Source organism: Ursus arctos, unplaced genomic scaffold, assembly GCF_023065955.2.
Source record: "Ursus arctos isolate Adak ecotype North America unplaced genomic scaffold, UrsArc2.0 scaffold_23, whole genome shotgun sequence".
Taxonomy (NCBI): Eukaryota; Metazoa; Chordata; class Mammalia; order Carnivora; family Ursidae; genus Ursus; species Ursus arctos.
In genome coordinates, this window is record NW_026622908.1 from 43,947,995 (window position 1) to 43,973,996 (window position 26,002).

The following is a 26,002-nucleotide window of genomic DNA, read 5'->3' on the forward strand; positions in this document are numbered from 1 at the left end:
CTTGAGGGCTTCCTGATGTTAGTAATAAGTAGAGTTACTTGCTTTTATGTGTTCAGGCTTTGGGCTGTATCACCTTTGGGCTGTATCACCTGTCTGTAGTTGAGAAGGTGTTTATTGTTTGTGCTTGATGTAGCATACAAGGAGAAAAATGCTTTCTTGCGTGTTCTGTAATATCTGTGGCTTCCTCTTGTGAATTTGCTTCCTCTTGTGAACTGATGTGAGGAATATCGTGGAATTTACATGACAGCACAGAGAGATTTTCATTGGTTTTTTCCTAAGATGAGTTTTCAAAAACAACAAAAAAACAACCTAGTTCACATAAGGTTTATATGGAGTGAGGTCTTACTGTCCTCAACTATAATATAGGAATTAATACCTAAGAGGATTGAAAGCTCTTGTATAACTAGCACAAAGGATTTGTAAGGGTAGATGTTCGTTCTTGTTATTCTCAAATTCTGTGACTAAGCAAGTACATATTTAGATACTGTTGAGTCGAGAATCTGTTTTTTCACTGTTTTAGGCTAAACCAGTCCTCATTTCTGACTGGTATTTTTATAGTTATATTGTTCTTGCATTCTTCTTATTGGCCTTGGTCAGAGTATTGAAAGTGGAAATGCTTTGCGATAGGGTTGGGTTGTATGGCTGTTGAAGAAAATGTGGCTCCTTTAAGGAATGGTTGGCAAAAATAAATATAAAAGTGTATTATCTCTTTTTTAAATCTTGATTTCCTTTTTTGAAGGGGCCCCTCTGGATCCATTTCCTCTGAGAGAATAATGATACCAACTGCTATAGACTGAATGTTTGTGTCCCTTCTCAAGATCTGTATGTCGAAAACTAATCTTCACACCTCATCAGTGTGATGGTATTGGTGGGGGGAACCTCTGGGAGGTGATTAGACGATGAGGGTGGAGCCTTTGTGAATGGGATATAAAAGAGACCCTAGAGATTTGCTGGCCCCTTCCTGCCATGTGAGTACACAGCAAAAAGACAGCTGTCTGTGAACTAGGAAGCGGGTCCTCACTATACACTGAATCTGCAGATGCTGGGATCTTGGACTTTTCCAGTCTCTAGAACTGTGAGAAATAAATTTATTTATAAGCCATCGGTATGGTATTCTGTTACAGTGACCTGACTAGACTTAGGACATCGACTATTACAGTTCACATTATATTATTTACTAGCGAATCCTTACTTTTCCTCCTTTATTTTTTTATTTTTATTTTTTTTAAAGATTTATTTATTTGAGAGAGAGAAAGAGAGAGCATGAGGGGGGATGGGTCAGAGGGAGAAGCAGACCCCCTGCTGAGCAGGGAGCCTGATGTGGGACGATCCTGGGATTCCAGACTCGATCCTGGGACTCCAGGATCATGACCTGAGCTGAAGGCAGTCGCTTAACCAACTGAGCCACCCAGGCGCCCCTACTTTTCCTCCTTTAGCTCCACACACTGTGCTGTTGCTCCCACTCTTTGAATACTCTGCTTTCTGGCCAGGCCCTTTTCTTATGATGTGAAACTCAGGGTTTCCTACAAGTTAAATACCTAGGGAGGGTTCCCCCCTTTTGAGAGGGAAGCACCTTTTGTCATCCTCATGGATTCCACCATCATTTGTATATTTTAACTTTCAAAGCAAACATCTCTCTTTGGCTTACTTAGCTTTTTACCCATGGTCTCATGTCATAGTTTGTCTGGATACTATCAGTATTAAATTGTTCCTGGTCTGGGAGCAGGAACTCTTTGTCTTCATTCCCTGAACAGTGCACGTCTACTCCTCCCTCACCATCAGCAGCCTTTCAGTACCCCGGGGCTGTCAGCAAATCCCCCCTCCCCATTTTATTTGTTCCTCCATTTATTCTTCACCTAGTCCTGCTTAATTCTTTTTGTAATTTAATCGAATATCTGTAGCCACTGGCACCATATTTAAAGCCTAGATTACTTCATTTTTGTATTAGATTCATAAATTATTGAAGCAGGAAGAATGTTTAGAGTTAAGCAGTCCAACTCTTTATTTCATAGATGATGAAATGGATGGATACTCAGTTAGAAGCCTCAAGTCCGGAGCTAGTGAGTTGCTGATGTGTTATAGCTGCCTGGTCTCAACATTTAATACCTTTTCCCAGGTTAGCATTCTTCTTAACAATTGATTAAAGGAATTTTTTTTGTCAAAGTGTTACATATCCACAGTTAAGAGTGGGCTAGTTCTAGGAGGTTGGGTGAGATAAACAGCCTTCCTTAGCCTCCCCACCCTCTTTTCCCTTCTCCCAAAGGCCTCTTTAATTCTTTGAACTCCTTTAGCCAATTAAAAAATATTTATATTTACTCCCTGTATCTGAAGAGCATATTTGAAGAGTTCATACTTGCGTGCTTGTATGCTGATTTTTCTTTTTAGTTTCAAGCCTATCTACTGATTTCCTGTTGTGAAAAGATGAAGAAGGTAGGGATTAGCTCTCTCTTCTCCCCTCCCACATTCTAAATTCCCCATCCTTCCAAGATAATTTTACTGCAGTTGTGGTTAAATCAATATTTGGTTTAATGATTGTGACTCTGTATGCTGTTTCTATGTTAAGTGGTGAATTACAAATACTTTTCCTAAACAACTTGTTTTTCCTTGGAAAGTGTATCACTTTTATTTGTTTGTTTGAGTAATCGCTACACCCACCGTGGGGCTCAAACTCTGACCCTGAGATCAAGCATCACATGCTCCACTGACTGAGCCAGCCAGGCGCCCCATCATTTAAAAAAAAAAAAAAATCACCACTTTAGCCTCAGACTTTTAGTCAGTTACATGTTCAGGTATTCCATCAGCTTTATCTTTCGGAAGAACTGTTTCCCTGCGGCAGTCTGCCCTCTTCACCTTCTCTGGTGGGAGCACAGTCGTCTCCCAGGACCCCAGGGATTCTTCTTGCCTCTCTCTTGTTCCTGTGTTCTCTCTTGTCTTCATTGTAGCTCTCCGTCTGTGGCAGTGGAACACAGGCTCTCTCCTCAGCATTTTCTCTGAATAAGTTATGTAGGAGGTAAATCTTTTGACTTTGTGTTGCTTTCTGCGTACTCTCGATTGATGGTTGGAAATCATTTTCCTTCTGTATTAGTCTGTTAATTATTCTCTGTGCTCTTTCAGATAGTGTTCTGGTGTTTGTTCAGTAGATGTGTTATCTTTCTGAGGAGATCCGTTAGTATTTTTACATGTTCTTTTTTTCTTGTAGTCTTTCCTCCAGCTTGTATTTTTCTGTTTGTTTTGCCCTTAACTTTTCATTATAGTGGCTTTCCTGAGATATCTGGTGTCCTTTGGTTTTTCCTTCATATTTAAAAGTCAGGAAAATGTACCCACAGCACATAGAGTTGAATTATATGAAATTACCATCTTTCCCAGATTTCTCTGCTGCCTGTGAACATCGTTGGCTCTCAGATCTTATTTCTACATTACATTCTCCACTAAAAGAACCCAGGGCTCCTTGGAGAAATAGATGATTTCAGAGCTGGGGCAGAGAATGTTCAAGATGAATCTGGAACGTGTTGTTATGCCAGGGAATAAGGAAGTGCTCAAAAAGTATGAAAAGTGCACGGGAGTCTGCTTGAAGGGACTCTCACTGGCCAAATGTGGGATAATTTGAGCATCAGAGTAGATAATGGCATTTATAAGAATCTCTGAGTCCATACTATTAAGGAATTGATGAGTGGGGAGAAGGGGGCATACTTTACTAAAGTTGGAATGTTATCTAATGAAGGAAGAAGAGTAGACTTACAAAAACATCACTTGATAACCATCAGAGAACAGTTGATTCAGCAGAAATTGTCAGTGGGTAGTAAAACTACTGAGTGCATGTTTTAAGAACGTAATCTCAGAATATCTTCCTCCAGATTACTTACTCATTGATTACTCAGGGAAAAGTGGTTATTTTACAGTGAGAAATGTAGCACATATCTTCTTAGCCCGGTGATCAAGATGCTCGCCAGAAACAGGACGGATGTTTGTCCTCTTTATGTGAAACTCTAGGAACAACAAAACTTCATTTATTCCTGCTGGAAGTGCATACCCTGTATTCCTCAAAAATGGCAGTGAACTGAAAGACAAAGAAATGATGCAGAACTGTTTTAGACACGAGGAAATGAAGGAAATAGGACATAAAATCCTGGGTGAAGGTGCGGAAGGATTGCCATGGAGGACATTACAGGACGTTTGGCAGAATTGGAATATGAATTATTTAATCCATAGTCAACAAGTACTGTGTTAAATTCCTGACTTTGACATGTGTACTGTGGTTGTGTGAATTAATGCCCTTGTTTTTAGGAAATACACAGTGAATTGTTTGGCGGAAAGGTCAGTGATGTGCAGTAACTCTGAAACCCTTGGGGGTTTGTGGAGAGAGGGGCGCTCAACAGTGATCTGTTGCGAGTCTAGGGGAAGGCTTAGGGGAAGTGTCTTGTCCTGCTCTCAGCTGTTCAGCAAATTTGTGATGAAAAGTTTTGTTTTTTTTGTTTTTTTTGTTTTTAAATACTAGTTTTTAAGAGTGGTAGATGAGAGGCTCCCATCATGGGAGGGGCTCATTGACTATTAACTTTCCAACACAGTGACTGACAGTGCTTCTTTGGTTGGGAAGTCCCCAGTGTCAGGATTTTCAGGTTCTGTTTTCTCAAGGTCAGTTAGCTCACTCTGAAGACATTCCTGTCTTCAGCCTGGCTGGGAATGTCAGAGCCCAGTAGGAGAATCTGGCTGGAGCTGGGGAGGGCAGTGGGGTGTGCCTGTGTCTCAGCATTTATTCTGCACTTCACACAGCCCCTCTGTCGTCAGAGTGGCAAGCTATCCCCAGTGGTGCTGGCTGGGCTCTCCCAGTGCAGAGGCCCGCTTTCAGGGCTCTCCATCCTGTCATCGGCCGGGCCGGCAGGGTGGGAGAGGGTGAGGATATTCAGGGATCTCAGTGTTCGGTGCATAACTTTTTCAGCCAGTACTCCTTTTGCTCCCTTCCAGCACTTCTCCAATTTTGTTGCCTTCTCCTGGTCCTCGTGGATCGTGTCTTTAAAAAACAAGGCAAAACAACCCAAATAGTCTTTTTACTGTAGATCTAGAGGAATTTCAGTGTGTATTCAATATACACTCTTTACTCAGGAGTCCCACTACTGCACTCGGACATTGTTCCATTCTGTTTTCCATTGTTTGGTCTTGTTTCTCATATTCTCACACTTCACAGTTACCATATTTCTTACCATCAGTATTATTGACCCACTCTTTTCCCTTATTAGTCTGAGTGAAGAGTATGAGCAATTATACAGAGTCCCTATTCCAGAAAAGTGGATTAAGTCTGAGCATACTTGTTACTGTTTAATAAGCACCCAGATTCATAGTGCTGTGAGCACATTTGATAACCGTTTTTTCTTTTGGCTTGCCTGGACGGGAGTGTGCGGCATGGTGAGGCAGGCAGCTTGGTCCAACTCTGCTGGGAGCCCGTGACCTGCCTACAAGTGGGGGCAGTGGGTGGTCTTGGCTACTGGAAGAAACAATTGTAGGTCATCTTTGAGGGTCCTACAACCACTCAACTTGAAATGCTAAATGCGTGTGCGCGTGTGCGCGTGTGCAGGTGTGCATTTTGTGGAACATGTAAATTTATCAGATTCTTAAAAGGATCCGGAACTCTGAGCACACCGAACGGTTGGGATGGAGCTAGAATTACCTGCAACATTTAGTGATGGACTTTTTACAATGACGTGTTAACCCGGTCGTGTCTGAGGACTGTAGTATCACACGGTGGTGGCACGTGATCTCTTACAGTTTAAAGCAAAAATTTAGATGATCAGTTACACTTTTTCAAGTGTATGTTCAGAAAGCATTTGGTAAAATGTTTAGAACTTAATTTTTTCTTAACCTGGGTTTGTTACTGTTTTGGTTGGTTAATTTTATGGTTTTAACAAGCAGTCAGCATTGTTTCTATTTATTATCTTACTTGATGGAAAACATTGACTTGAGTGTAGTGAGCTTTATGGAAGAAACACATCCAATGAACAGCATATGTTTTGAGACGCCTTGTAGACTGCATTCTTACAGGATTTCTAATTAGCATATTGTCTATAGTTTGAGTGTTTTATTTGTGTGTTTTTTTTACAGTGTTATCAGTGAAGTGCCTTGGAAGATGGTTTATAGTCCTTTCATTTGTAGCGTTTGATTAATTGACATTAGACACAGAATTTGGCTATAGTTAGTACTGCAGTGACCTCAGTATTCTGCTTACATTTCCTGGTGAACATTACGGTGTTTAGAGGTATTACATGGGACTACTGGGCTACTTTTAAAATTTGATTTAGCATCTTAAAGTATGGTGCCATTACAATCAGCCCTGTGTTGGATAAGAACATCATTGATGTTTTTATAAGATAGAGGTAATATATATGTTTTTCCTGTTTGTTCACTGATAATGCTATTATGGTGTCTCTGTTTCTGAGTTATTGTTTAGTGTAGGATAAAAGCTGAGGTAGAGGGATGACAATGCTTTTCTTTCCTGTTTTCACACAGAAAAAATTTCAGTTAACTAGTATTTTTCAATCTTCTGAGGTGCAGTTCTATGTGAATCAGGACCCTTAACCAGTATTTTTAATGGCAGCTGTTGTCAGACCAAAACAAAGCATGCTGTGAACATACGCTCTTTTTTCTTTATAGGAGAGCTTCTGTTTTGCTTCCACATCCCACTTTACTCCGGCTAATCTGCTAATGCAGTGAATTGGAGGACAACTGTTAACAGGATAACCTGTAATGGGCAAGGAGCCACAGAGAAGAAAACATTTGTTTTAATTTTTAAACTTGGTTTAAAGGTAAGACCGTTAACGATTATCAGGAGTTTCCTTCCATGAGTTACATCAAGGAAAGCAGTGTTCTGTTGTGAGACCCTGGAGTCTAGGTCGACCAGGGCTAGACCAGGTACAGTATGGTTCTGTGGCACTGTGGTATTTTAGGAAGTTAAATAGCCTCTGTAGTTTGCTCTGGCACGTTTTGGAATCTGCAGCACCCCATCTGTGGGATTCCTTGTTTCCTAGGGAGGTTGGTCTGGGTCCCAAGGATAAGCCAGGCCTAGCAAGCTGAAGGAGCATGCCGGGAAAGACTGCTTGTGGAGACTCAGCTGCTGCTTCTGGGTCACCTGAAGTCCGTGTGTGCAGGCGCATGAGAGATTGAGCTTGAGATTGTTTCGTCTTTGTTTTACACCAGCCAAGCGCTATCTCTGGCTTTTAGCCAGCCATCTGACTCCTTTTGAGTCCTAATTGCTATCATTTTAGACCTCTTCACTGAAACTTCCTCTTAAAGACCAGAGGTCGACTTTGCATGTTTGACAGTTGGCACTTCAGAAAGTGGCCCAGTAGGGTCTTTGGGGGACAGGACACGTTTTTAATCCATCTTCATTTGCTCCATTGTGTCTTGAGGAGAAGGTGGGCATAAACCACTTAATCATCTTCATTGTGTCAGGAGATACTGTAGGTGGGCGCTGAAGCAGGTCCGTGCTTCTCCTCCCAGGGCAGTTTTTCCTTCAGCCCCTCAGGAATGACTCTCCTCCGCCTTGTGGCCTCCCTTTGTGCTTACGGAGTGAAGCTCCGCCTCCTGGGCCTGATATTCAGGCTTCCTTTATGAGTCTTCTGACTTCTCCAACTTTTCCTCTGTTATTCTGTAAAAATCTGGGCGGGGAAAATTCTCTCCTGAGTATTCATTCACCTCTTGGCACCTTGTCTGGTAAGGTGTTGTTTTTTTTTTTTTTTTTTTGGTCCCACCATTGCTCCTCTTTCTCTGCCCAGGGCTACATCCTAACCCTGTGGGTAAAGCCTCTTCCATTGCCCACCTGCCTGACTGTGTGGAGAATTCAGCCCACGTCGAAGGTTTAGGTTTGGGAAGGTCAGGACCATGTACTTAGAACTGCAGACCCACTGATCATAAAGAAGGCAGTTTATATGCACATGAGCTGGTACTTTGCCTTTTTCATCAGCCGGTTCAGAGCTGAGGGTGACAGGAAGAGGGGCACTAGTTTCAGTACCCGCAGAGACCTCTAGCTTGAATTCAGCTGGTTTTTTTACAGGTTGGACATCTTATTTGTGTTTATTGGACTCTTGTCTGTTTGTAAATTTTAAGTTACCCACTTTTCTATTGTGACGCTAGAGTTCCAAGAATGATTTTTTTTTTTTTAAGATTTTATTTATTTATTTGACAGAGAAAGAGACAGCCAGCGAGAGAGGGAACACAAGCAGGGGGAGTGGGAGAGGAAGAAGCAGGCTCATAGCGGAGGAGCCTGACGTGGGACTCGATCCCAGAACGCCGGGATCACGCCCTGAGCCGAAGGCAGACGCTTAACCACTGTGCCACCCAGGCGCCCCCAAGAATGATTTTTTTAAAGCTGTTTCTATAATACCATACATAGCCTATAAAAAATTGAGATATAATTGACATAAAACATGTGAGTTTCAGGCACACAACATAGTGATCCGATATTTCTATATATTTTGAAATGATCACTACAGTAGGTCAAGTTGATATTGATTATCACGCAGTTACATTTTTTTCTTGTAATGGGAACTTTTTTTTTTAAGATTTTATTTATTTATTTGACAGACAGAGGGAACACAAGTAGGGGGAGTGGGAGAGGAAGAAGCAGACTCCCAGTGGAGGAGCCTGATGTGGGGCTCGATCCCAGGACCCTGGAATCACGCCCTGAGCTGAAGGCAGATGCTTAACAACTGAGCCACCCAGGCGGCCCCCCCCCCTTTTTTTTAAAGAGGGAGGTGGGGAGGGGCAAAGGGTGAGGGAGAGAGAGATAATCCTTTTTTTTTTTTTTTAAGGATTTTATTTATTTATTTGACAGAGGGAGAGGGAACACAAGCAGGGGGAGTGGGAGAGGAAGAAGCAGGCTGCCAGCAAAGCAGGGAGCCCGATGCGGGACTCGATCCCCACGCCCTGAGCTGAAGGCAGACACTTAACGACTGAGCCACCCAGGCACCCTGGAGAGAGAGTATCTTAAGCAGGCTCCATGCCCGGTGTAGAGCCCAACATGGGGCTTGATATAAACCTGAGTTCATGACCTGAGCCAAAATCAAGAGTCAGGGGCATCTGGGTGGCTCAGTCAGTTCAGCATCTGACTCTTGGTTTCGGCTTGGGTTATGATCTCGGGGTTGTGGGATCGAGCCCTGTATGGGGCTCAGCAGGAGGTCTGCTTGGGATTCTCCTCCTCCTCCTCCTTCTCCCTCTGCCCCCCCCCGCTCATGTGGGTGCCTGCTCCCCCCCCATAAATAAATAAATAAATAAATAAATAAATAAATAAATAAATAAAAATCTTGTTTTTTAAAAAACAAAACAAAATCAAGAGTCAGATGCTTACCTGACTGAGCCACCCAGGCGCCCCTGTAATGGGAACTTTTATGATCTCTCATAGCAACTTTCAAATGTATAATTCAGTGTTATTATTAACTATAGTCACAATGCTGTACATTACATTTCTTTTTTTTTTTCATTAAAGATTTTATTTATTTGAGAGAGAGCGAGCACAATCAGGGGGAGCAACAGAGGCAGAAGCAGAAGCAGGCTCCACACTGAGCAGGGAGCCTAACATAGGGCTTGATCCCAGGACCCTGGAATCATGACCTGAGCCAAAGGCAGACGCTTAATGGACTGAGCCACCCAGGTGCCCCTGTACATTACATTTCATGATTTATTTTATAACTTGAAATCTGTATCTTTTGACCCCCTTCACCATTTTGTCCACCTTCCATCATAGGGTTTTATTATTATTATTCTGTGTATTTGATTATCTTTTTACTAGGGCTCAGTTCTCTTTCTACCTTTTTTGTCAAACCTTTCTGTATTGTTCCAGTTCTTCCGTGGCCACTCCTTTCTGAACTCTTAGAATATCTCATTAAATTATTTTAGGATTATTTTTTTCTCTTTGAGTAGATTTAAGTATTCTATGAGCAAGGAGTTTTGACTTCTACTTTATATCTTTATTTTTAAGGTTTTATTTATTTATTTGACAGAGATAGAGAGCATGAGTGGGGAAAGGGGCAGAAGGAGAGGGAGAAGCAGGCTCCCCACTGAGCAGGGAGCCTGATTCAGGACTCGATCCCAGAACCCTGAGATCATGACCTGAGCCAAAGATAGACACTTAATCTACTGAGCCACCCAGGCACCCCCTACTTTATGTCTTGAGTACTTTTTACGTAATAGGTATCATTAATTGTTTAGTGATAGTGCTAAAATTTCAGAGATATTTCTCAGGATAACATTTTTAGGACTTTCTCCCTTTCTTTCTCTCTTTTTTAAAATTTTATTTTGTTTTTCTAACAAAGACTCTTAGCTGTGGCAAATTATAGAACAGTTCCTTACCATTAGCTGTATTCCTCTTGTTTCTTTTTCACTCTGTGCTCATCAGATGCTGTGTGATGCCGGGTGAACTCCTCTCTTGAGAAGTTACCCATTAGTCTCCAGGAGTCCTAGAATCAGTGGAGAAGGATTCCCAAAGAGGAGCAGCATTTTAAATATAGGGTCCTATAGACCAGAGGTTATCAAGGCCCAGGTAGGAAATATTTTAGGTTTTGCAGACAAAGAGGCAAAAAAGAGGATATTATATAGGTATTTATATAACAAGAGAGCAAATTTTCACAGATTTTATTGAAGAAATTAAAAATATAAAAAAATACTTGAGTTTCAATATTCTGTAATACAGACCTAATAATGAGAAGAATGGAATTCTTTTTCTAGGGGGATAACATTTCATCTAAATTGTGTTCATAGCCAGAGTTCCCCCTCTCAAATTCTGTTGCGTTCATCTAATCTCCTAATGCTGATCTGTAGTGAGATTTTACATATTTCATCTTTGAAAATGTCTTTTTACACAGATAGGTGCTGCCACATTCTGATGTCAGTCTACAGGCATGTATATTCATCACTCGAAAGGCATTTATAGAATTCTTTTAAATTTTACTCTTGGTGTTTGCCTTTTAGCAGGTCATTACATTGTAGATTAAGTACTTCAGTTGACAGATAGGAAAATCCTCATTTGTATAGCTGTATGAATTTTGTAATAGGAAAATTTCCTTTACATTTGCATTAAGGTCTGAAAAATGCTTTTTAACTGTAGTTTGAGCTCAGAAAATGTACCCACTGCAAATTTGTATGGGAACAGAGATCTCACTTCAATTTCAAGTTCTGACAGCATGGGAAGTGTATGAAGCAGCTTGAATTTATGATCCTAACAAGTTAGTACTGAAATGACCTTACCACAGCAGAAGGTTTGCAGATCAGTGCTGGTTAGCCTTGCAGTTTCACGCTGAATTCACTAAGAAACATCAAGACCTCAGCAGACGCCCATTTCCAGAGCCATTCAGTGCTCAGTAGTAGTGGTTGAGGTTTGTTCCTCTCATTCAGGAAAATTTCAGTCTTGGCCTTGGGCTCAAAAAGTTGCAAAAAAAACATTAACCCCTGATAAGCCATAAGCTTGCAGGTGATATAAAGTCTGAGAGAGTAAATGAAGTTCACTGTTGACATTACCGGTTCAGTAACACATGAGGAATTTAAAAAACCTCTCGGAGGAGCTTCTGATGAAAATAAGAAGAGCCATAAGCTTTGAACAGTACATCCTCACAGGTTTTGTGAATTGTCTAGTTAAGCCATTTTTTCCTCTACACATCACTTGACCCCCATCTGTGGTAACACGTCACAGCGGCTTCTCCTGCACGCTCTGGTGACTTCTCTTCACTCAGCTGCTCTGGAAACGCTCGGCTTGTGGCTGTTTCTTAGGGACTGTTCATAAAGGCTCGTTTGTCATCATTTCAGACACTCAGATAAACACCAGCGGAGCTGCATCGGTCGTATCTGTGAACCCCTCGTGAACCCCTCGAGAATCCAAGGGAGAGCTATCACCGGCTTCCTCGCCGCTTGGCTAACAGGCCACTTGGAGACCAGCTTTGCTTGAAGTTTCATTTTCTTCTTTTATTTTTGTGAAGAAGTTCTCCTTTTAGATGTTCCGGTGAAAATGTGTAAACGTTTCTGACGCGAGCCTGCCTGTGCATCGGGAGCGCTGGCCACTGCATGGTCTGGAGATGGGGGTGCGTGCTGCGGCTCCCAGCGCCGGGGCGGGGCGCATGCGGGGCAGGCACGGCGCTTGGCCGTGGGATTGCAGGACACGAGAATCCCCACCCCGCTCTGTCTTACAAGCACAGCAGTCCAAGTCCCGTTTTTCTTGTTTTGACGTGTTGGGGATGCAAGGATAATAATAAAATGTCACGGTTCAACACATGGCGCTCAAAGCACGGTGGGGTTACAGCTCTGTCACTGTGATCTGGAAGGCATCCAGCAGAGCAACAGTGCGGAGTGATGAGTGCACTACATGTGGTCTCTGTCACCCTCAGCTCTGCCTTCGTTGTGTGACAGCCGCCAGAGGCTGGATGTAAATGGATGGTGTGGCTGTGTTTCAGGAAAACTCAATTGAATTTCAGAGAATTTTCACAAGTCATGGAATGTCATTCTTCTGATCCCCCCCCCCCCAGTTAAAAATAGGAAGATCATTCTTTGCTCAGGGGCTATATAAAAATAGGTGGCAGACCAGATTTGGCAACTTTATTACTGTACCCCCAGGTGTCCCAGGGCTCTGGAGTTGGCTCACTTGCTGATGGTAGAAAGAATGGGGTGACAAAAAGGACCTAAATGTGAAGAGGTACCATTGTGGTTTTTGCTGTTGGTTGGTGACTGGCTTGTTCTGTTTGCTTGTTTTTTGTACACAGACTCTTTTTTTTTTTTAATATTTATTTATTTATTAGACAGAGAAAGAGACAGTGAGCGAGAGAGGGAACACAAGCAGGGGAGTGGGAGAGGAAGAAGCAGGCTCCTAGCGGAGGAGCCTGATGTGGGACTCGATTCCGGAACGCCGGGATCACGCCCTGAGCCGAAGGCAGACGCTTAACGACTGCGCCACCCAGGCGCCCCAGTACACAGACTCTTAAGTGTACGCAGCTACTTCCTGTCTTTCCATATGACTGGGCAGATTAGCTAATCTTTCACAATATCTTGATTTCTGACTGAGCCCACGTTTGTAGAGCTCTTATTAAGTGCCAGGGATTGTACTAAGCGCTCTTCCATTTTCTCTCCTTTCGTAATATCATACCGTACTTGGGCACATAGTTTGTATTGGTGCATAGTGTAAGAAGTCAAACAGTACCACAAGATTTACAGCAAAAAATAACAATCATCTGCTCTATCTCTCTTATCCTTTCTCATCCTCATCCCTTAATTACTTCCTAGGGGCCACTACCTTTATCTCTGAGCTGTTTTCTTATATTTATTCCTTCCGTGTTTGAGCTGTGTGCCTATAGGTAGCCGTTTCTAATCTAGCTGACTTCTAACAAGGAAGGTGAAGGTTTGCTTTTACATATGCATTGCTTCTTTCCCTCCCCCGTCTTCCAACATGGTTAAAGCACGCTTTGGTGAAAATCAGTATAAAAGTATGTATATTTTGGTGAATTGTTCCCTAGGTCTCTGACTTAATTAGTAAAATTCTTCTCAGCATGGTCACATACATCTGGCTAGGTCTCCTGTGTGAACACATCTTTTCAGAGCCCTCTGCCTCATGCATGCCTCACTCTGAGCTGATTCCTCTTGACGCGCTCTGTGGTGGCAGGTGTCCCCTCCTTACTTTTCTTCTGAAAGTTTTCTTTGCTTAAGTGTCTCAGTGTGTAGGATCCCTGGTTCCATGTGTTCTGTGTCTTCCTCTCATGGCTTATTACCATGCTTTTTTTTTTTTTTTCCTTAAGATTTTATTTTTAAGTACTTTCTGCTCCCAGCATGGGGCTTGAACCTACAACCCTGAGATCGAGAGTCACATGTTCTACTTACTGAGCTAGCCAGGCGCCCCTATTGGCTTATTGCAGTGCTTTGGTGGAGCCCATTTTCTAATAGCTTTTTTTTTTTTTTTTTTTTTAAGATTTCTATTTATTTGACAGAGGGAGAGCACGCAAGAACAAGCAGGGGGAGCAGCAGGCAGAGGGAGAGGGAGAAGCGGGGCTCGATCCCAGGACCCTGGAACCATGACCTGAGCCGAAGGCAGAGGATTAACCTGCTGAGCCTCCCAGGTGCCCCTCTAGTAGCTTTTTGAGAAAGGGCGAATAAATCTTTCCGACCTTCCATGTCTGAAAATGCTCTTTTCTAGAATTACTGTTGAGGAAGCTGATACCATTCTGATTTTCAGTGTTTTTTGGAGTATTTTTTCCTCACTAGAAAAGTTGAGATACTGTCTTTATCTCTGATACTGTGGGATTTCACACTGTGCCTTAGAGGTCTGTTCCATGACCCACTGTGATAGGATGTGTGGGTCCTGCGGGGAGAGTCCTTACTCCATATACTCGGAGAAAAAAAGGGTTGTTTTGATGAGGCAGGTGGTTGTGAATTGTAATATGTTCTTCTAAAGCTTACGTTACTTGGATGTTGGACTTTCTGAATTATTTCTCTATTTTCTGTCTTTTCATACATTTGTTGGCATTTTTTCTTTTTCTTTGTCCTTTACTGCTGTCTTGCTTGAGTTGCCAGAGGAGTGGAGAATTATGTTTACCCAGTAAACATCTGGAAGGTTGTGTAATCCTTTCATTTTCTTGTTGAGGCTCCGTGTCAGCCCAGATGAAGCCATCCCTTTTATATCAAATGGACTTGAGAAGAGATTTATAAAACAGCACTTAGTATCGCCTTCCTTTCCTGAACGGATGCCCTCAGAGAGGATCATCCAGGCTTTGGCCAGAGTTCCTCCAGTCTCAGGGCTTTGCGTGTATTCATGGCCATAACCTTTAGCCTGATCTTTAACGAGTTCCTGCTTCTGCTCACACATAATCTCTATTTTTCGCTCACTGGCTCTCATTTATGTTTGGGAGCCATACATGGTAGTGTAAAAGAGCTTTAAGATGTGCAGAGCTAGTTATTCTATCCCCCAAGTGATGAGTCCTTTTGCCTGGTCATCTCTTTAGGTGCCATGTGATCAGCAATCCCTTCCTCCTGCCCAGAACAGGGTGTGGTGTTGCCTGGCAATGGGTGATCTGTCCCGGAAGGCTGCAGTGGGATTAGATCTTCCACGGTCCTAGACAGGATTCATCTCTGACTTTATTCGGAGGTTGCTTTGCTTATTAGTCACATCATAATATGACTTCATGTGGAGCTTATAATCAGCTAAATCTTTGGACCTGCTTCTCTTTACACTGTACCCGCTCGTTCTAGCTCATGCCTCAGGTCTGCCACTGCTCTCCTCCTGGGGCCACCCCCTGTAGCTGCAGACCTCAGAACTATTCTGTGCTGTGCCAGCTACTGCTGCCCCTCTTTGTTTGTTTGTTTTTTGTAGTTTTATGGTTTTATGAACACAAGTACAACGTGCACATGAGCTGTCTATTCATTTTCTTCACTGTGCAGCCTGGCATTGGGGTTGGTGACTGATGGCCAGCTGGGCTGCTCTTTGTACAGGGGCTTTGTGGTTCTTGGAGGAGACATCGTGAGCGATCTCTGCAAGCTGAGATTTGTTGCACATCAGCGACACTTCAGGCTCCTTGACGTTGTGTGCTAGGAACTTCTGGAACCTGTGGGGCTGCATGTGCTTTGTCTTCTTGTTGCTCCCGTAACCAGTGTTGGGCATCGAAAGCAGGTCCTTGACTCTTCTGTGCACCCAACCGTCATTGCTTCTGGGTTTCTGCCAGTTGCACTTAATTTTGACATACCAGTCTGGTTGATGCTTGATGAACTTATTGGTCCTCTTTTTAACGATCTTGGGCTTCTGCAGAGGTCTGAGGGCAACCATGATGCTGGATAGGAGGTGGCTGCCACCTCCACAGGCAGCACCGGGGAAGAGAACAGCTGCCCCTCTTGCTGTCCAGTTACATGTTGCTGCTCTCTGATGTTTGCCTCTGATTTGTTGACGCTTCTGCCTGGTTTCAGAGATTCAGAGAATCCTGCAGCTTGAGATGGAAAATCCGCTGTTAGACCCCTTAAGAATTCTCTGGTGTGACTCTGATGGTACGTCTTACCCTTGCTTGTTTGCATGTGCACTCTCTCCCCCCTCCCTGTCCCTGTGCCTGTCTCTCTCTCTCTGTCTTTCTCTCTCTCACACACACACAGCACTTAGATGCTGCTGGGTTTTCCTTGCCTTCATTCCTTTGCTCTCTATCAAGGCTTCTGGCAAGAATTTGGTTACCATTGTATCCCCCTCATTACTTAGGTTTTCTCTTCCCAGGCCCTCAGTCTCACTTTGAAAAGACCCACAAAACTTGTTTGTAGTAAAATACTATGCTTTACATATCCTTGGACTGAAGTTTTTGAAATTGTGGAAATTATGCATAAAATTTCATATACATTTGAGTTTTCATAATGACAATTTGTATAGGAACACAGTAACTTGTTTTAATGCGGACCAGGTGACCAAAGTAGGACTGGGTTTTCCTTGGTTGGCAGTTGGCCTTTTTAATGTAAAGGTGAAGTGTGTGATGAGATTGCGGCGTGCGCCCTGCCCTTAGCATCTGAGTGCTGGATTTGGAGTTAGCTCCAGCGTGGGGGTGACGTTTGGTTTCTGAGGGTCATGTATTTCCCGAGCAGCTTAGAATTCCAAAGGCAAGCCAGAAATTTGTCATCTGATACTGCAAAGTATAGCCAGGATTGAAGAAAAATGAAAATCGGGCTTCCAAGAGACAGAATCGTGGTTGATGTTGGAGGAGGAGCGGTAGCTTAGTGGGAAATCTCTCAGGGGATACCCTGGTTTTCAGAGTGGAGGCTGTTGCAGGGCTCCCCACCTTCTGTGGGTTTTGACAGAGGCTTCTGGATGGGTTGCTCCCTTTCTAGGCTTCTTTCTCTCTGGTCCATCTGTTGCCCTGTGGATAGTTCGGTGTGTAGAGTAGACATCTGACCTCGCTGCTTATTTGCCCTGTCTTGCCTACTCCACTGCTTAGGTCTTGATGTATTGCCGGTTCCTGCCCCGCCCCACCTTCATGGCCTTGTCTTCAGCACTCCCTCCCTGCCCCGTACTTCTGTCACACCCAAACACTTGGCCATACCCAGAACAGGTTAGACCTCTCCCTCTCTCGGGCTTTGTAGGAGTCCAGCCTCTATTGAAAGTGTGCCTCCACAGCTTAAATGTCATCTCTTCTGCGTCGATTTCCTCTGCTTCTGCTCAGAATTGTTTCTTTCCATATGTTATTAAAATATGTTGCGTCATCTTTACTGTAGATATTTTAAAGCATGTTTATCTCAGTCAAAACTCACTTGTTCTCTCTACTTCTACAGCGAGCCCATGCTGCTCTGTGCTGTATTCCTTCTGGGCCCTTTGAGACCGGGTCTTCATGCCTAAGCTTATCCTTGCACCTTCTGAATGGCTCCTTTTGTTGGCAGGGCCTTCTCCCTGCCATGAATTTCCTGAAGCTACTGGAAACCTCTGGCCTGTTCTCTGCATTTGCAGGCATATGTGTACTGGCCTGGAATGCTTTTTGCTGTAGCATCACCTGCTGAACCCTACCTGTCTTTTGGGCCTCATGTATAAGGAAGTCTTTCTGGTCAAGCTCCCCTCTCTTGAGCTCCCTTTCTACGGAACAAGCTTGGAGTTGATACCTTTCATTCTCTGTGTTTTCTCCCCCCCCCCCCCAGTTTTATTGTATTTTTCAAGGGGTAGGGACCATTTATCATAATATTCCTGAATTCAAAGTATCTGCTGATTAATATAAGACATACTAAATGGAATTGACTCTTTTATTTATTACTCTCAAAGAAAAGCTGAAATATCAAAGAAATTACAAAGTAAAACTGAAAACGATTCTGGAATATCTGGGTGGTAGAAACGTGATTGCCTTTGACATTTTCTTTGGAAGAAGCGGTTGCAAAGCAAATACAATGAAACTGGCTCAGAGTTTGTGTTGCCTTTCCTCCAAAGAAATACGTATCTCTAATAGGCACGCTGATCTTTGATTTAATTAGTCCCGCCTTTGGGTGGGGGCTGAGGGAGGGCAACTGTAGGAAATGGAGAAGCAGCTACTGGGTGGACTTTCCAGTCCGTTGTGATCTTTTCCCTGGGTACTGAGCGAGAGCCGCCTTCAGAGTCCAGCTGTTACTCTTTGTGTTCCATGTTTCTGCCTCTTCATGTAAAAGAATGTTTGCCTAGGCATTCAGCTTTGCTGTGAGGAGGAAGTTTATCGCTAACATATAGCACAGAAGCGATCTGCCTTCAGAGTGACACTGCACGCTCCTGTTTATAGGTACTTTGCTCCCTGTCCCCTGTTTGTGGCATGCAGCTTTCAGCGCACCAGGTGAGCAGCCACTCACCCTTCTTGAGCCCAGGCACTTCCCCATTTAGGTCTTGTCAGATGCTGCCCAACTAAGTTCCCCGAATACCTGAATCCAAGCCCAGGAGAGTCCTGATACTCCAGGTGTCTGGCTGCTGGCAGGAGTGCGTGAGCCAGTATGCGCAGCCTTTCAGCAGCTCAGTTTGCCTAATACATCCAGTTCCCAGCTTGCTTGTAAACTTGACCAGAGGTGTGGAGTAACTATGTCTGCTGCTCCTGGAATAAGTAAGTTGTTTTTGATCTAAATGGGGGCCGTGAAGGTTCAGTTTACTCCAAGGTGAAGGGGGGAGTCTAATGGCTTGTTTATTTTTTTTACATTGATGAAACATCATTTTTTCCCAATGTATTTGAGTGACTTAGGCACTTTTTTCTTCTTTATATTTTTAAAAAGATTTATTTATTCATTTCGTGGGGGGGTGCAGAGAAAGAGAGGGAGAGAGAATTTTCAAGCAGACTCCTGGCTGAGCATGGAGCCCAACACGGGGCTCGATCCCATGACCTATGAGATCATGACCTGAGCTGAAAGCAAGAGTCAGACGCCCAACTGACAGAGCCATCTAGGCGCCCCTGTGATATTTTTGAGTTAGCTTAGAAAATGAAGTTCCCAGAGACGTGCACCTATTTTACAATTTGGCAGGGTTTATCAAAACCAGTAGTGAGCCACTTATGGCCCTCCTCTTCTAGTCCTTCATGTTTCAAGGTGAAAGATGTGAAAACTTCCCTTTTATTCCTACAAATATTTCTAAATATTAGAGGCTAAAAAACAGTTCTAGTTTTCTTGTGACCTGCTTTTTCTAAGCTGAAGACTGTACAAGTTGCTTTATATATATAAGAATAAACATGATTTCTCATGTATGTTTACATTAGAAGCAAGGAAAAACATGGCCCATAATCTCTCCTCACCAACCCCACATTAGCCCTTTGTGGAAAAGGTGGTTAACTGTTGACTTTGGCTGTGGAAGGAGATTGAGGGGAGGGTGGTTATTTTAGTAGCAGGGGAGAAACTTTGAATCATAATTGTAGTAATACATAATTAGAACTGTCTTGTGCAGTACAGTAACCACTGGCCACATAGGACTTTGAGCATAAAATGTGGCTGGTCCAAATTTGATGTGCTCTAAGTGTAAAATACACCCGTATTTTGAAGACTTCGTACCAAAAGAATTACATGTTGAAATAATAGTATTTGATATATGAGGTTAAATAAAATACACTATTAACATTGACGTAGCCAGTTTCTTTTACATTTTTGATGTGGCTGCTAGCAAATTTAAACTTACATGTGTCTCTTATTGTGGCTCACGTGCTGTTTCTGTTTGGCAGGGCCATGTTAGCCGGTAGGTGGAGCCAGCTCTGTTCCCTCAGGGGGGAGCCACGGGCGTTGGGAGGAGTGCACCCCCTGAGGTGCGCGGGGGTCTGAACTCTGACAGTATGTGTTTGTACACCTTTGTTTGAGACCATGAAAAATATATTATGAATATTTCCTTCGTCGCACACATAAATAGAAAAAATATTAAAAATTTATAACATCTGGGCGCCTGGGTGGCTTGGTGGTTAAGCGTCTGCCTTCGGCTCAGGGCGAGATCCCGGCATTCTGGGATCGAGCCCCACATCAGGCTCCTCCGCTGGGAGACTGCTTCTTCCTCTCCCACTCCCCCTGCTTGTGTTCCCTCTCTCGCTGGCTGTCTCTCTCTGTCAAATAAATAAAATCTTTAAAAAAAATTTATAACGTTTAGTGTATAGATTAAGTCTTCTCCTTTGTGTTGTCTTGGACGTAAACAGCTGCTCCTTCTCCCTTTGTAGCTTGTACTCTGTATATTGAGGGGACTGCAGCTATGAAACTGGAAGAGTTGATGTTATTAGCAAATACTCACTTAGGACACGGGATCTTGGCGATTCCAGTGAGGCCAGTGATGACATGGTGTGGACAGGCTGTCTTCATGCATGCGCCACCCATGTGGTCTCGGGGCCCCAGGCCCCCAGGTGTTTGCTTTCATGTTCAGCTGTTCTTCATAAGCTCAGAAATTCTTAATCATCTTGGAATCTTTTTTTGAATCTTTGAGTATTTTGCCCTGGACCCAGCCAGCCCTGCGACAGTTAACAGTAGTGTGTGGTGGGGGTTTTATGGAGAACAGCTTCTCCTTCTGGGATAGAACATTGCTAACTTTAAGCACAGTTCTTAGGAATAGGAGAGTTTGAGTTTTAAATTCATTAACACTCTTCTTTGTCATTCCCTCGGTTTGCGCCTGTCATTTATAGGCAGGACAGTCAGCACTTTCTCCCTTCAGAGTGCTACTAGTTTATCTTTCACCATGTTTGTCCTGTCAGTTTTTCTGGGCTCCTGTTAGAAAGTGATACAATATGTTACGTTCTACATCTGTCATGTTGAAAAAAACCCCTCTAATATCAGCTTGTCCACAGGGAGTTTCTGAAATAAAAAACATAGTCACATATTTGCATCATATGCTTTTCTCTGTTTCTCATGGTTATGTGATTATTTTGAATATGCTTACTGCAGTTTGTTGCAAATGACAGCAGTAGTTTAAACCCAGGGCAGCAATAGCAGCAGCATCTGGGAACTTCCTAGAGACACAGAATCTCTGGCCTGATGGCTGGTTTACTGTATCTGAATCTGTGACTGTGTTTTAACAAGACCCCTAAGTGTTTCCTATGCCCGGGAACATTTGGGAGCACTGGTTTAAACCTCAAACACTTGTGTGGGGGGCATGCCTACTGCCCAAGCGCTTCCCGTTGTCGCGGTGCCTGTGTGGTCCAGCTTCCATGCCAGGCCTTTCTCAGTGACTCCTCACAGCCAGTTTGCTTCGTGAAGATCCTGAGATTTAGAGAGGTAAAGTCACTTTCCCAAGGGTTCGGGGCAGGCCAGTAGTAGAGCCAGCATGGGAATCCAGGTCTGCTTAGATGCTTAACAGTCCTCACAAGGCTGGGGAGGAAATGCTGTTTATTTGATGAAAGCACGTGGTTGTAGGTGGTTTACATATACCACAGATGGGCCCCTATTGATTGTACTATGCTGGCGGCACCCTGGAAAATTCTTCGGAGGGTCTGATGTTCTCATACCTTTTACAAAGAATTTAGAATTTAACCACATGACTATACTAGTTCCCATGTCACAGACAGAGTGGCACCTTTTCTCTCAGAAACAAAGTGTTATTGCTTAACTGCTTTGAAATAAAGGTACCATGGCCCAGATTTTGCTTCCAAGAAGGAAGGTATTTCAATAATCTTAGAGGACCTTTAATTAAAGTGGTTGGTCTAAGCTGAATAGGTTTATGGATCCTGTTTTGTGCATGTAAGATGGTCATTTTCACCTGTGTCTTGACGTCTGGGGAGTGCAGAGCACAGTAGAGGCCATCTGTGGCAAGCTGACAGGTCACTCCCCAGTGACCCGCCTGCCTGACCTTCAGCTCTTTTAGAGAAAACACTTCTTGCAAGCTACTTAATCCAACTTATAAAACAACTCTAAGGGGGTGCCTGGGTGGCACAGTCAGTTGGGCATTCAGCTCTTGGTTTTGGCTCAGGGTCGTGAGATCGAGCCCCTGTCAGGCTTCACACTCAGGGCAGAGTCTGCTTAAAACTCTCTCCCTCCCCCTTGGCTCCTCCCCTCCATGCACACACACACTCTCTCTCTCAAATAGGTAAGTAAAAATCTGAAAAACAAAACATAAACCCCAAACCCAAAGAAACAAAACAACTCTAGGATTTTGAAGAAAGATAGTTTGGTTTTATTTACCATTTCCCTCTTTGTCTTGTTAATAGAAAAGCCCTCGATTTGGTTTACTGTAGGAAATTGTGTTCCCTTTTATCCCTAAATCCTATTCAGGTATAGCTAGGGTGTGAATTTTAAAGTGTATTTATATTAACTAAAAATTAGCTGTTGAAGTGCTGACTCTTTTCAGTTTTTCTGAGTATCTTAGTTGTATTTTTGAAAGGTCTCCATTTTACCACAGGGCCCTGGTTGAACTTTGTAACTGTTAGTTCATACCTAGCTTGTTTCTACTTCAAAGGACATGAATAGAAGCTAGGGTAACTAATTTACTGGTGCCATTCATTTCCAGTTAATTTGCTCTTTGGACAAAAGATAAAATGCATAATGTTTGCTTAAGGAGTCTACTGTGGTTTTATTTTATTTTTAAGTTTGTAACGTACCCAGTTTAAAGAAAGTGCACTGTGGAAATGCATATTTCAAAGTGTTCTCATTTTAAAAATGCTATTCTAATTCAGGATGGTGGAAAATGAAAGGACTTAGGCATTTTTAAACAGTTGCTAAAAAATTCCTGTTCTCGTGCTTAAATAAGAATAATAAAACAAGAAGTCACAGGCTCAGGGTTTAGAGGAGCTGGCTGATCAGGTAGGACACACTGCTGGAACACACAGACCAGGAGTGTGATGGCTTTGAGGTTGGCAGGCAGCTTTCTTCCAGGTGGTGATTTGGGCATGTGGAGGCATCTTCCACTTTTTGGCTCTGCCATCCCTTAGAGCCTTTTTTGTCTTGGGCGTCCAGCCAGATGCAGAGGGGAGTGCATGGAGGTTTTTATGGTTTATGGCACACTGGGGAAGACATTGTCACGTGGCAGTACCTACCTGCCCAAGAAATTGGCAACGTGGTCTGCGTAAGCCCCTAGGGAAAGATATCTCTAGATACCTCTAGATATCTGGCCCAGCACCGTGTGACTGCATGCTGCTGGGTGGGCTGAGAAGGTCCAGGGTGGAGACCCATGTAGTCTCAGAGATAGCGGAGAGGAAAGAAAATTAGAGTTCGTGGGAACCTGATTTCTCCTGAGCAAGGGATGCTAAATTTCTTCTGTAAAGGACAAGGTAGTAAATATTTCAGGCTCTGCGGGGCATATTTGATTTCTGTCACACATTCTTCTCTTTCTTCTTTATTCCTAAAACAACTCTTTAAAAATATCTAAACCATTCTTAGTGTGCAGGCTGTGGGCTGGATTTGGTCTGTGGGCGCTCTTACGTCATCATGGCTAATTATCAGTCTTCTTATAAATCCTGTATTTAATGAGTTACCTTTATGAGGTTGAAATTTAGGGAGTCAGTTTTTACTTGTAGTATATCGATGTGATTATATTCTGATCCATAATTGAGGAGTATGGACTTTATCTACTTTGTGGACTTTTTATAGTTTCCACTTGATGGATGTGAGTGTATATCTTGTTTATAACTAGTCAGTCGTAAGGTCTTGATAATCAACTTTGCTTTTTTGTAATTGATTTCTTAGTATTTTTCATTATACTTTGCCTTTCTGTATGGGATTACAAAAAATAAAAAAGGCATACTATTTTATTTTTTAAAGACTTATTTGAGAGAGAGGGTGTGAGTTGGGGGGGGCAGAGGGAGAGAGAGAGAAGGAGACTCCCAGCCGAACACAGAGCCTGATGCTGGAAGCAGGGGTCAGTCCCAGGACCCCAAGATCATGACCTGAGCCTAAATCAAGAGATGGCCACTCAACCAGCTGAGCCACCCAGGTACCCTAAAAAGGCATACCACTTTATTTGTTTAAGATTTATTTATTTTAGAGAGGGAGAGAGAGTGTGGGTGCAGGGAGAGAGCGTGGGGGGTGGAGGAGAGGGACAAGCCGACTGGTGCTGAGTGGAACCGGATGCCCAGCTGGATCTCAGAATCCTGAGATCATGACCTGAGCCGAAACCAAGAGATGTGTAACCATCTGTACCACCCAGGTGCCCTTAAAAATGCATATTACTTTAAATGAGACCTAATTAAAAAAAAAAATACTTCAGGCTAAATTATTAACTGTGTCCAGTTTTCTGAATTCAGGTGGAGAGACTGTTCTGTTAGATTATCAAAAATTTGATTTACAGGCCTAAATAAGCACAGCCTGACCTGATGTCGGTGGAGCATGGGAAAGTATTTGAATACACCTGGTAGCTTTTCAGTCGGTGACTTTGCTGAAGTATTTAAAATAAGTAACATGAGGATGCCTGGGTGGCTCAGTCAGTGAAGCATCTGGCCTTGGCTCAGGTCATGATCCTGTGGTCTTGGGATCAAGTCCCGCACTGGGCTCCTTACTCAGCGGGAATCCTGCTTCTCTCTGCCACTCCCCCTGTTTGTGCTCTGTCTCTCTCTGACAAATAGATAAATAAAATCTTTTAAAATTTTTTGAGAAAACAGGTAAAACGAACTCTTTTGTCACTTTATAGACATCCCAGGATCAAAATTTCCATGATTGACTTTGAAGACAAGGTGTACTGACATGAGGATGAGGTTTTTGGAGTTCTTTAAGGTGCTTTTGCTCCTTGAGCTGAACTGGAGCTCCACCGTCTGTCTGGGTGCCTGCATCTGCCCTTAAAAAACAGAGCAGATTAATACGTGCATGGAGTCCAAGGACGGCCTGTGACTTGCGTGTTGCGTCTGTGTGTGAACACAGCTGTTTGTGTCCCCATACACTTCAGTAGCAAGGAAGAGACAGAGTGGTAGAGTGTGCTGTTTTTAGAATTCGCAGTTTTAAACTCCCAGATAAATGAGCCACACTGCTCTGGCAGAAGCATCGGAGACCGTGCTGACAGCGCTACTTCGGAGTTCTCTTTTGCTATCCTGGTGTCTTTTTTTCCCTCCTTGTTTGATGAGGATAAAATGGCATGATAACGTATCTTTTGTTTGTTTGCCATTTTCCACAGTCTGGAAACCAAAAAAAAATTGTGGTTTTATTTCCACCATCTTCTTCCCTAAACTTCCATTCTTGTTAGGGATATATCACCTTTGCCCTTATTTCCTTAGTAATTGCCTTAGAAATAGAAGTAGATTGCTCTTGTGTTTGAAGTATGTGTTTCTGTCCTTCAGTAACAAAAGTGTTACACTCTCAGTGAGCCTTTGCCTGCTCCTGGCCTTGAAGGCGAGAGGCCTAAGCATGTGGGTGGTTGCTGACCATTCTGGCAGTTGTGACCCCGCTTTTTTAGCACGTTCTGTGATGTCTTCTGTGCATAATTAGTGGCCTAATCATTAAGAGAGAGATGGCTGTGCTTTATACTTGTGTCATCCACTGAGCTGTGTGGCACACGTGTCCACGTGCAGGCTTCTCCAGAGTGAGGCACTGCCGGTCTGGTTCAGGGGAGCTGTCGCAGTCACTTCTCATTCCTAACTGTGTCTTCCTGTTGCTGCTAACTTGATGTGAGCATATTGCCATGTGTGTCTTTTGAAACATTTAAGTTTTTTTTTGAAGCAGGGACAACTTTTCTAACACCATATTTCATAATCTTACCTAAAAATTGTTCCCTTAAGGAACGCTTTTTTAAAAAAAATTCCTTAAAACTTTGCTTATATTTTAAACTCTGATTTTATACGTAATAGTTAAGTCACGTGAAGTGCGTATACTTCTACACGTCCTTGAATGACCTGCCGTGGCGCACATCTTTCTTCTGTTCCCGGATCAATCAGTAAGACTGGCTGTATACATAAAATTTGCCCTCCGTGGTGTCTAATTTTTAAAGCATTGTTTTGATCAGATGTTTATGAAAATACTAAGTCAGGGTGTATTCCTACCGATCTTCTGGTATGGATGATCTAGCCAAAATAAACACTTCTCCCAATGAGTGTGCGCGCTACATAAGTATGACCTTCGCAGCGTCCTTCCTTCTGCCTAGGCTGTTCCAACACAGGATTTTACATGAGCACATGTGCATTTTAACATGTTATTTGGTGATAATGGTAACAGG

At 43.2% G+C, this 26,002-nt stretch overlaps 2 protein-coding genes across 33 annotated transcripts in view; one reads left to right on the forward strand and one right to left on the reverse strand.

Annotated features, from left to right (window-relative positions):
- PPP6R3 (protein phosphatase 6 regulatory subunit 3) overlaps positions 1 to 26,002 on the forward strand; it is a 137,863-nt gene that overhangs the window by 36,976 nt on the left and 74,885 nt on the right. For 15 of the 32 annotated variants that reach the window (XM_026483004.4, XM_026483005.4, XM_026483007.4 and 12 more), the window contains one exon: positions 6,643 to 6,794. The exons of 10 other annotated variants lie outside the window; for them this stretch is intronic. The gene's annotated coding sequence lies outside the window, so the exon portion shown is untranslated. Of the gene's footprint in view, positions 1 to 6,642; positions 6,795 to 13,927; positions 14,076 to 26,002 lie in introns of all 32 variants that reach the window. 7 more of the 32 variants (XM_048217609.2, XM_048217614.2, XM_048217619.2 and 4 more) reach the window with 1 other exon arrangement.
- On the reverse strand, positions 15,383 to 24,056 carry LOC123000262 (60S ribosomal protein L32-like). The gene has a single exon (XM_044378501.3). The coding sequence runs from the start codon at positions 15,773 to 15,775 to the stop codon at positions 15,383 to 15,385; it is 393 nt and encodes a 130-aa protein (XP_044234436.1). The 5' UTR covers positions 15,776 to 24,056.